This window comes from Ipomoea triloba, chromosome 5, assembly GCF_003576645.1.
Source record: "Ipomoea triloba cultivar NCNSP0323 chromosome 5, ASM357664v1".
NCBI lineage: Eukaryota > Viridiplantae > Streptophyta > Magnoliopsida > Solanales > Convolvulaceae > Ipomoea > Ipomoea triloba.
The window spans coordinates 19,974,098-19,986,727 of NC_044920.1; the positions used below are offsets into that span (position 1 = coordinate 19,974,098).

At 34.6% G+C, this 12,630-nt stretch overlaps 1 protein-coding gene across 1 annotated transcript; it reads right to left on the reverse strand.

The window, feature by feature from the left end:
* Window positions 1-5,400: 5,400 nt before the first annotated feature.
* Window positions 5,401-6,849, reverse strand: LOC116021288 (protein EPIDERMAL PATTERNING FACTOR 2). The gene is made up of 3 exons (XM_031261915.1): window positions 6,590-6,849; window positions 6,354-6,415; window positions 5,401-5,845 (listed from the first exon to the last, which is right to left on the reverse strand). Exons 1-3 carry the CDS (start codon window positions 6,690-6,692, stop codon window positions 5,651-5,653), a joined length of 360 nt encoding a protein of 119 aa, XP_031117775.1. The 5' UTR covers window positions 6,693-6,849; the 3' UTR covers window positions 5,401-5,650.
* Between the last annotated feature and the right edge of the window lie 5,781 nt (window positions 6,850-12,630).

Here is a 12,630-nt window from a genome sequence, read left to right on the forward strand (position 1 = left end):
CTAAAACTTTAGACTGATGCACTTAAGTTTTCACAACTGATACATCTTAAGCACAAAAACCATGCACCTTAAGAAGTAAAACAACGCACCTAAAACTTTAGATCGAAGCACCTTAAGTTTCAAAAAAAATACGCACCTTAAGTTATCAATTGAAGAACTGACGCACCTTAAGCACAGAAATCATGCAATTAAGAAGGAAACCACGCACCTTAAGTGCAAAACCTACGCACCTTAAGCACAAAACTTACGCACCATATGCTCTCAACTGCATAAGTGGCTCATTTTAAGTACAGAAACCACACACCTAAAGATAGAACCCGATGCACCTTAAGCACAAGACCTACGCACCTTAAGCACAAACTCAACGCACCTTAAATTTGACCCATATGGAAAATGACCAAATTACCACTGCATTTTTTAAAGGTTGTTAATCCTGAACGTTGATTTTGGCAAGATCAATGGCTCTTCTCTCACAGCACAACCCCACCTAAAAAGATCAACCGCACGCGAACTGAATTTTATATAGATATATATATATATATATATACACACACACACACATATTTATTGTTATCACTTGTTTCAAAATGGAACGATGTAGTCCAACATCAAACTCAATAAGTTCAAGAAACCAAAATTATGCAAAATGAATGTAAAACTAACAATAAAAAGCAGTGAATGCCCTATAAAAATATATTCACCAAAACTTCTCTTCTTTAATTTCACAATATTCTTTGTCTTCTTTCCTAAAACATTAGAAAAATACTCATCATGCAAACAACGCTTATTGAGTGTTTGAGTGGCTCAACTTCAATGACATCATCAGTTCCGCCATTGATAATGTATATATGAATGACTTGAGTGGAATAATGAAAAGGGAAAGGGAAACTTATAGTGTAAACACCACAAATTGAATATATATATATATATATATATATATATATATATATATATATATATATATATATATATATAGCCCGTAAGGGCAGCCTGAGTGGCAAGACCAAGACGCTCGCGGCCGTGAGGTCCTGAGTTCGAAACCGTCTGCCACCCGGGTTTGAGCCGGTCAACTATGGGCAACCTAGGCTGGTTAACCTCCCTGTGGTCCTTTGCCGGCTAGGATCACAGGGCGAGGGTTTACTCACATACTCGGAAGAGGAGTGGGGTTTGCCTCGATAAACCCAATATATATATATATATATATATATATATATATATTTATTTATTTCCGTGCGGTTGGCCTTCTTAGGTACAAATGTACAATTGTGTGGTTGTTTAGGTGCGTGGTTTGTATGCTTATGATGCGTCAGTGTGAAACTTAAGGTGCATCAATCTAAAGTTTTAGGTGCGTGGTTTTGCTTCTTAAGGTGTGTTGTTTTCCTTTTTAAGGCACGTGATTTTCTTAAGGTGTGTTATTTCCTTCTTAAGGTGCATGGTTTGTGTTCTTAAGGTGCGTCAATTGTTGAAACTTAAGGTGCGCCATTTTAAAATTTTATTATGTGCATGGTTTGTATTCTTAAGGTGCTTTGCTTGTATGCTTAAGGTGTGTGGTTTGTGTTCTTAAGGTGCGTGGTTTGTGTTCTTAAGGTGCGTGTTTTGTTACTTAAGGTTTGTCATTTTAATGTTTAAGCTACGTCTTTTTGAATTAACCGGACAATTGCATAGGAAGATATATTCGCACTTGAACCCTTCCACATATATATATATATATGGGGAAGGGTTCAGGTGCGGGTATATCTTCCCTTGCGGTTGTGCGGTACTCACCTTAAAAATTAAAACAATGCACCTTTAGTACACAAACCACGCAGCTTAAGCTAAAAACATAAACCATGCACCTAACACTACAAAAAAAATGCTCATAAACAACACCACAAAGACAACAGTTTTTAACAAACCACGTACCTTAAGTACACTGCACACCTTATGTACACAAACTACGCACCTTAAGTACACAAGTCACGCACCTTAAGAACACAAACCACGCACCTAAGGTTTTAAAATGACGCACCTTAAGCATACATATCACGCACCTTAAGCATACATATCACGCACCTCTAGAAGGAAAACAACGCAGCTTAAGAATGAAAAATCACGCACCTTAAGCTTTAAAACTCACACACCTTAAGCATACAAATCACACATCTTAAGAAAGAAAATCGCGCACCTTAAGAAGAAAATTACACACATAAAGCTACCGCACAATCGCACGGGAAACACCCCACCACACAGAAACTAAATTTTATATATATATATATATATATATATATATATATATATATATAGGGTTTAACTTGTAAGTGGATTTTAAGAATTGGGCTAGGAGAATTGGGCTTGAGTATTTGGGCTCATGAAGATTAGGCTTTGAAATTAAAATAATATGGGTCTAGGGCCCAATAATAATTATATTGATAAGCTAGAGCAGAATTAATAGAAACTGAAATGGAAGAAGTGATTAAAGACTAAAATGATCTTATATTATAATAATAATAATAATAATAATAATAATAATAATAATAATAATAATAATAAGGAAAAAATGTCAAATAGGCCATTAAATTTTTAATTATTGTGCGATTGAATCATCGAAGATAAAAAGTGTGCAATTGGACTATTAAAATCTCAAAAATTGTGTAAATAGCATTTTTACAAGTCACTTTTAAGTTTCCTTTAAATATGATGTCATAATGTCAAAGTATGTATATATATATATATATATATATAATTATTTTAAATTATTTTAAAAAAGTAAAAGAAAAAGAATTATTTAAAATTTCAGAAGCAGGTCCACCTTCGTCTACGACATTGTACGAGCACAAGCAAGACAATTTGATGAGGAATTGATGTTCAAACATTATACGAATCACAAAATCAAAGAGAGGGAATAGATCCTAAAGCAGAAAACAAACACCCACAAACAAGTTCAATGGGTATAACCAAAGTTAATGATCAGTCCCAAGCTATATGTAAGTTACAAACTCAGCATACACTAGGGAAGATAGAGAAAGCAAGGCTAAACCAAATGGTGAATGCTATAGAAAAATTCTGACTACCACTGTACCTCAACAAAATCAGTGCAAAAAATCACAAATACAAAGCTATTATTGATTTAATTTCCTACGTTTTTTTTCAGCAAAGTCAAAAAATTTTCTGGGTTAAGTGGGCAATATAGGTTGATCAGATTTGAAAATACTCATGGTCCATTGCTGGGGTAAGTGGAGTATTGAACCTCTTGATAAACCATTGATTACATTTAAAGAAAATCATCAAATCTTGTTCTTGTTGAGAGTAGACGAAGGTGGAGACAGTCACCTTCTTCTAACATTTTTTTAAAAAATATTTTTCTTTTAATTTTTAAAAATAATAATTAAAATAATTTTAATCTTGGAAGTAACCTGTAAAAAATATTATTTGCACAATTTTTGAGTTTTTAATGGTCTAATTGCACATTTTCTTTGTTCGATAGTTCAATTGCACAATATGTAAAAATTAAGTGACCTATTTGACACTTTTTTTTTTCTAATAATAATAATAAGAAGAAAAAGAAGGTCAAAGTTGTCATTTACTGTCCAATTCCAATTCCATGGGTTGTAAAATTGGGCACCTAGGGATTGTAATTCCACCATGGAAGGGATTGCAATTCCTTATAACCAAATAATGAAATTGTAAATTCTATAAATTTAGTGGGAATGAAATTACAACTATACCCTAATAAATGCCCCATTAAACTCTAAACTCTGTACCCCTTTGCAAGCAAATACTTGAATGATATGATAGCAGAGAAAGTCTAGAGAGCCGATGCATCCTTTAGAAATTTTGGAAACTGCCATGGATCGAGCAAAAGGAATTGTCTAAAGATTCAGTCTTCAAGGAAGGCAAAAACTTGTGGGTCGGATCTTTTATTAAATGGGTCAAAACGGTAGCACATGCACAATCTCATACTTTTTTCTCACTCCGTATTTTTGACACACGATTTCTTCCCCCATCACCACCCCTCATGCTCTCCGCCTCCTCCCATATCCTCTGCCTCCATTTCTGATGCTGCCTCCAACTCCAGTAATCGCAACAAGTATAAAAAATTAAAAACTTGCTTACCTAAAATCCAACAAGTACAGACTCCTTCGATTTTATCTTTGCTGACTCCTCCTCTCGACTAACCCCATCCGACTCTCGTCAGTCTTGACCTTGTCCGCCTCCCTCCTTTACTCGTCTGGGGAGATACTTTCAATGGCCGATCGATTGACCTGATTTGTTCAATCAATGGATAAATCGGGTCCTTGCAACCTACTTGGTAATAGAATGACTCCTTGGTCAGCCTGGATATTAGAGTTGATCCTCTTTGGTCTGTCCGCCACGGTACCTCACTCGGCTTGGGTCTATATATGACTATATCCCATCAATTATTATCTTGAGAAACCTATTACCTTATACGAAATATGGAAATATTTTTTAGTAGAATGTAGTATGGCTATGGTGCCTATTTTACCTTTGGAAAAATTATTTTGGGAAAATAATATAGAGCTTACCTATGATGTTGAGTGAAAACTATTTTACTAAATTGTGTTTATAGTGTGGTTATTACTAGCTACTTGGACTTTTAGCTAGATTCTAAACTGTTGTCTTTAAGAAAACCTATATTCTTAATAGGGTGTGTGGTATTTCTGGAAAATGATTGAACTTAAATCCTTATTATTTTGAAAAATCTCTTGTTTTGGTGCGAGTTACGTTTGTAGAGTCTCTCCCTCTCTTATTTTGGAAAACCTCTTGCTTGGGCAAACTTTGATTTAAAGTATTTTGAAAATGTATCTTCTAAGCCTTTGGCTAAATGTTTTCTAAAGTGCGGTCTATTCGAGTTTTAAAACCTATTTACAAAGCATATCTATTTTCAAATTAAAAATGTAATTATTTTACGGGGCGTAGTAAACCTTACTTAGCATTTTATGCTAATGTTGTTGTTTTGTGTTTTCAACCCTAGCTTGTTGTTTTCAGGCTGGAGTAAGTGGCTAGCTTTGAGAGTGCGTTGTTGTTTTATGTTTTCAACTCTTGTTGTTTTTAGGCTGGAGTAAGTGCCTAGCTTTGAGAGCGCGTTGTAGAAGTATAGCAGGTCGTAAATTTGTAGTACGTGGTTGGTAGTAAATTAGTTTTTTGAGTTGTATTATGTTGTAGATTTGTAGATAGATAGATAGAACAATTGGTAGCTTTTGTGTTTGGACCTAGTTGGTAGCCCAAACGTGCGGTAACACCTTGTGTATTCCAAAATGTTAATTTTACTTCCGCATTCAAATTCCATCTTTTAATTAAATAAATACCCTTTTAAATATTCTGGTTTCCAATATGTAATAATAGCAGCATGCAGCAGTAATGTAATAATAATATCTGAACTGATCTACTAGTAGTATTTACTGCAGTAAAATGTCTGACATATCTCAACTACAAAAAGAGTAAAACTAACCTTTTCCTAATTCTACTTACCCCTCTTACTACATCATGAAAATATGACAAAAACAATAACACTTGTGATTAAAGCATGCACTAACATGATCCACCATAGAAGCTAGCTAGCTACTCTAATCTATCGTAAAAAAAAAAAAAAAAAAGTATGGAATTGAGAGCCAATAATATAATGAGGTGCCAAGTGGAGTGGTGTGATGAATCAGTTGGAAGGGACATGGTAGTATTTGCCTCTACACATGCATCTGTAAACAATGGGGCAAGACTCTGCAACTGAGCACTTAAAGCTCACCATCACCCTCTTGCATGGGAAGCATGGCCCACACGCATGAGAACAGTCTGGGAGACTTGACCCTGTTGGATATAGCTCCATCCCTAGCTCCCCTTTCCTTTCATCCTGCCATGCCATGCATCATATCCAAATTACTTCAATTCTAACTTTATTTCAGGACAATATTAATTTTGAGTATTATTGACTCTGTTACAATGCAATATCTGTTCATAACTACTTTCTCAACCAAGCACCTTCCATATAGGAGTGAAACCGGGTGCCACTAGACCACAAGGTCTTAGCCAAGACAATATTAATTAATAATGTACGAAACGGAAAAGCAAGGATAGTGTTGGGCGGAGGCTGGTAGTATAGAGGGCCAAGTCCAGCAATTGATACGTGGCTAGGAAGATTGTTAGGCGGATACAAGTGAAAGGCCAAGTCCAGCACCATACCTCTTGAAATATAATTTTAAGGTGTCGGTCAACACAGTGATTATTTATATGATAACAAGTACCATGGGAACACATCGTTGATGATACTTGATACAACCCAAATAGTATATAAGTCCATTTTCTTAAAATTTTCAATAAAATTAAAAGATTACAATTAGGGGAGATGGCTAGAGACAAACCTCTAGGTGGTTGTTGTTGTTGGTTTGGTCACCCTTGTGAAGTCCATTCCCTTGGTAGGTAACTGGAATATGTAAGAACCAAGATTATTAATTAACTTGCAACAAATTCATAGCTAGGATAAAGTTACAAAGTAATGCATATGTTATTATTATTATTATTATTATTATTTTGAAAACAAATGCATATGTTATTACAATTGAGAGATATGGAATAGGAAAGAAGTGTTGGAACTTACAATGAGATGGTCTTAGGCTTTGGCTAGTGCCAAGAAGCAAAAAAACCATTGTAACAAGCAAAATAGTCCACAACCCAAATGTAGGATTTGGCACTGCCTTCATCTTGTCTTTTAGTTATGTGCTCTCCTATATATATATAAGAACCAACAATTTTGAAAGAAAAGGTTCAAACAGTAGCTAGGTTTTGTACTGTGATTCTGAAAGGAAACTTCAAAGCTACTAAAAGCAATGGAGATTGAGGGAGAATGGCAAAATGGTTTTTTTTTTTGGTGGATTGAAGTTATAAGAAATTTGGACTAGGTTTTATTATGTATATTGGAGAGTGGGAAAGGGAAGGGTTTTTAATGTAGATTGTACATCATCTGCTGACTTTCACATGATACTTGGCTGGGTTTTCAAAGATTCACAGGTTTTCTGATCTGAGTCATAATAAGATAGAATTTTGTAAATTAAATTAAAGAAATCAAAAACAAAAACATGCAATGGGCAATTCATTATTCATGGGTATTGGACAATTGGCCAGTTATGGGATTGAAACATTTGGCAGCACCATAGCTACCATATATATTCATCTTAATTGCCTCTTTCTTTCATACAAATTGACAGAAAATGTTGGTAAAAAAATGTGCGATAATTTAATTTGACCTCTTTTATATCATTATAAATTCAGTAAATATAACATGGGGTGTGATTAAGTAAAAAAGATTTATCCATCTTTAACCAAACGTCAAGGGTTTGATCATTGGCTTTGGGTATGGAATAGGAGATTAGTGACTGTGTCCAATGGTGGAACTCTTGGATACACCAACAACAAAAAAGAATACATTAAATATAAAATCAAGCAACTCCAACATAATACTTATATTATAGATGTGTGTGCGGATTAGTTAGATTATATTATAGATGTGTGTGCGTACTGAGTTATCATAGTTTATATCTTTCTAAATATTTTGTCAGATCGAGGCATGGGGATATTAGGGTTAGAGATTCAACCTTTTGGGAATAACAACAACAAAAATTTAAACACACAGGCAGGCATTAATGGCATTAATTTTGAGAATGAATATTTAAGAAAAAGAAGAACAAATTAAATGAGAAGGGATTGAAGTGGTATAAATGTGCAGCACAGAAGAAATAAATGAAAGTGGAATGTAATTGGGTAGGAGACACGAATGGGTCACGAGGACAGACAATACTTGGAGTGGGCAATAAATTAATAAATTAATTAAAAGCTTCTGCTACAAACGTGAAAAATCACACCTCTTATTAAATGAACTTAAATTGATGGTGATGGACTGATGCCGATGTCTCTCTACTTTAATTTCTACCCTTTCCACTACTTCTAACTTCGTTTTTTCTGCAGTGAGAAAACTCAGATATGGTTGTCTCAAAATTTTGTCTTGTTATTTTCTTAGTTATGCCTTATGGACCACCTTCCTGGTGTGATTGAGACGATGGAATTGTAATTTCATTCCAACTAAATTTCATTAAATTTACAATTCTATAGTTTGGTCTTAACCATGGAATTGTAATTTCTAACAAGTTATACGTACTATGCATATATGAAGGGTTACGTATCACAGTTAATATGTTTTGTACCTGTCATTAGCAATTTATATGTATTTGTTATCATGTTATGTATCTATGATTACCATGTTCCTAACAAAGCGTGTCTAGACGCCGATTAATCCCCGCCTAGGCTAGGCGCTGGTCGACCGCCTAGCGTATCACCTTAAATGGTGGTCTAGGTGGTTGGTCGGCTAGCGACCTCCTAGGCCGCTTAAGCGCTTACCGCCTAGGCTTCCTAGGCGCCGACTAGACCTCTTAGGCACCGACTGGGCCGCCTAGTCGGGCGATTAACTATTGTTCTTTTTTCTTAATGGGTTATTTCACTCAAAACAACATCGTCTTGAGCAAAATAAGACTAAATTGTACAAACTCTAGATATTTTGTAGGTTAACATTAAATATTTTAGTATTAACTATTAAAGTATTATATAATTTATAATTATTAGTCATTAAAAAAAATTAAAAATACTTAAACAAATTTTTAAAAAATAAAAAATACACGAGCGCCTAGGTGCCGATTAATCCCCGGCTAGGTGTCCTAGGCGCTAGGCGCTCCCCAAGCGCCTAGCGATTTTTTCAACCATGGTTATATGTCTTCAATTTGTTTATAGATAACAAAAATTATTAACTGAAGACACATAATTTTTTGACCCGGGTTCACAATGTAATATGAACCGTGGTCCATGGTATAACAATTGGCAATTCTTAGGACTCCCCTGACAATTTTACCCTCCTCCTCCTCCTCCTCCTAGGGCCATTTTATTGTGAACAACCGACTCCAGATATAACATTCGTGTATTTAGAAGACTATGGTTGTTCACCACCTAGCGAGATGGCTTTCCTCGTATCTTATCTCGGGGATTGGCCTTATTGCCTTTTCTACTCATTTCTCCGAACAACAACCCCTCATGCCTTTTACTTAGGGAAAACAGGGATACTTCACTCAATACTCACAGAAAGCTCTCCTTTTGCCCCATGTTCTATTCTAAGATTATTCAATTCCGGGCTTCGCTTAACTTATCTTTCTGAAATTAGGGGTTGCACACTCCCACTTCGAGAGATCCTTAACTAAGGTCTTTACAAAATATGAGGTGAATACCACACAAGCATACAACTTTTCAAAATTTTTAAAGGTCAAGGTAGGGGTACTTCCAAGGTTATTCAAAGAGTAAACTTTTTGGCACAGATTTAGCATTCTCCAAAGATAGAATGAATAACAACACATGCTTGTGGCTTGATTATTTTCAAACAAATGAGATAGAGCTCTTAATTAAGATTTTTCATTTCAAGCACAGCTACAGCTCCTTCCACACTTTAGACCAAACATCGTCCTCGATGTTGACTTAGAATGTAATAAAATAGAGAAACAACAAAACATGCATTTTTCCACACTTTAAAATGAAAACATGAGGTTCAAATAATAGATAAACAAGGGATAAGAGGTAGATGACCTAGTAAGCATCCCATGTCATGTTGCTTCGAAATGCTTGGATGTATGATTCTCATGTTCTTGCAACAAGATCTGCATGGAAATATGGAATCTACAAACCTAGAATAGCTCAGAGTGAAAGCTATCTAGTGAAAAGTATTCCTTAAACTGGTTACCTGGAAGAGGGCTACCCGGTACTTAATATGGTTCCAAAAGGACCTGAGAAGAGTCTGGTGTGAAAGCTTTCTAGTGTTGTTATTTCCGTGCTTTATCATTATACTCATGGGGCTCTCATGTTGATATACCTCTTATATATCCTCCCTTTGTGAAATTCTCAAATTTCATTATCTATCCACATCTTATCAATTGCATGCTCTTAGTTGAATTTTCTTGCATTATTCCATACATACTGTTGTGGCTATGTTACCTTTGGCAAATGTTTATCAAAAGGGGGAGACATGCTATGATTAAGGGGGAGAGTGTGTATGAATTAAGGGGGTGAACTTGATGTACACTCAGCTATGAATTGAGGGGATACCTGGTATGAATTGAGGGGGAGAAATGGTGATGTTTGTTTGATCAACACATGCCAAAGGGGGAGATTGTTGGTACAAAAATTATGATTTTATGTACTAATGCTAGTTGTCATATGTTGATAAATGAAGGGAAGAAATATGGGTTTATATGTGATGTGATTAAACAAACATGAAGAATGAAGAATTATGCATGGATTAAGGAAAGGAATAAAATGTGACCATGATGAGCAAAGGCAATGCATGTGGCGCAAAATTATGTATAGAAAATGCATGAAATATTGTGTACGAGTGTGTGTAGTGGAAATGAAATGCATGAGTGAAATGAGGAGATGACATCTACACGTGGAAGCCTAGGAAGAAAACAAAGAAAATTGAGGTTCAAAATTGCAATACATGCAAGAGTGGCATCATGGATCGTGGGTTAATTCGTACGTATTTCAAGGAAGCAAATGCAAGACGTATACTATAAATAGATTCATTTGCTTTAAAGAAAAATCGAAGTTTCAGTGTTTCAAATACATATATATAGTCAGCAAGGTGCTGCGAAGAAACTTCAATACGGGGAAAGATTGGTGTACTATCCGGAAAAATCAGCTCCAAGTTATTTCAGTACAAGCTGTGTTAAAATCCAAGTTGGTTACAGTTTGTTTAATTGGTAGAATTAGTTCAAACTGTACGTGTAACTTTTTCATAGAGTTGTTTTATAAGGTTAATGTTTAAATAGGTGGTAGACCTAGTTTTGTAATTCATTGAACCTTGTAATTGTAAAAACCAGCGAGTTGAGCTTTAGTGAAAAAGTTTTGGGCGTGGCCCCGCAGATTAGGAGGTGTTCTCCAACTGCGTTATCAAATTCAGCTGTGTACTTATTTTGGCACTTCTTAAATTGCTTTATATTATATTATATATCTGCATTACATAATTTCAGTAGTGTTTTATTTACTTAACAACTAACACTAGTAACTTTTTTCAATACCTACTTTCACCACCACTTACATATTTATTTTTAATTTACTAGCATAATCACTTCCCTTAAAATCAACATTCCTACTCACCATTGCATACCTACATGCTCCTATTATCCACTTATCCATGTACTATAAACCCCATTTTTCAAATTCTTAAAACCAATTAATTGAACCAAAATTCACATAAAGAGTAATGACTCAAGTATATAAGGTTGGATAATGATTTTGTACAAAATAAAATGGCTGTTCATATAATATTAATAGTCTTATTTTAAGACGAACTAATGGATAATTGAAAATTTTAAAATTTTAATTTGTAACTATTTATTCAATTGAAGTTAATTTGGTTAATTGATTAACTAAGTTAAAATTTGTATCCATTTAATTAATTGTACTGAAACTGAAAAATGACCACTCACCCTTGACCCGAGAGAACTGATCCATAGAAACAACTCTAATCAAATTGGTTATGCATTTAACTTATTTGAAAACAAGCATTTAACTTAATAACTACAATATTTTAAGTTTGACTCCTTATGAGAGCAATTTATTGACGTTCTTAGTTTAAATCAATCAGTTATGAACAATTTAGGTTGGTTACCTAGTTGTGGTTTTTTGCTAGTTATGGTTAAAACTCATGAGGTGGGTTTCACATATAGTGAATTGAACCTTCAAGACTAATTTATATTGTTGTAATCTTTTTTTTTTCCAAATATAGTCATCACAAAGTGAATTTCTTCTAAAGTGTACCTTCGAAAGCTGATTTACCTAGTGAGTTTTTATGGCTAAAGTTACAAGATAAACTTTATCTCAAGTGTACTTTAAAATATCAATTGTGAACCTTTCTGTAAATAAATAAATTAATTAATTAATTTAAAAAAAAAAAAAAAGAGCTGAAGGCGGTTCATAACGAATAAAATAACAACAAAACAAAATTGTGGTGTACTGTTGAGACGGCCATATCTGAGTTTTCTCACTGCAGAAAAAAACAAAGTTAGAAGAAGTATTGGAGAGGGTAGAAAAGCAGAGAGACATCGGCATCACCATCAACTTCAGTTCATTTAATCAGAGGTGTGATGTTCATCACGTTTGTAGCAGAAGCAGAGTTTTAGTACAGACTTCCAATATTTACTCTTTTATTTTTACTGCGTCATATGGTAAGTAATGATAAATATTTTTATGAGTTTATTATCGAAATGATCCCTTAACTATTGCGAAATTATTAATTTGGTCCTCGATAATTTTTCTTGTCCAATTAAATTTTCAACTTTGAAAATTGTAACCAATTTGGGTGTCGAAAAACCATCGTCGGTAATTCCGACCACCGGGACAAGTGGTCGGAATTTCCGACTACTTTCTAAAGTGGTCGAAAAAAACGACCAACAAAACAACCATGCGAATCTGGATTTTCCGACCATCGGTGGTCGGAATGTGGTCGGACATTCCGACCACTATGGTGGTATGAAAACTGGAGGCAACAAATAAAAAAAAAAAACCATTTCACTACAGAGAATCCCTCTATAGTGAATTGAATACATATCT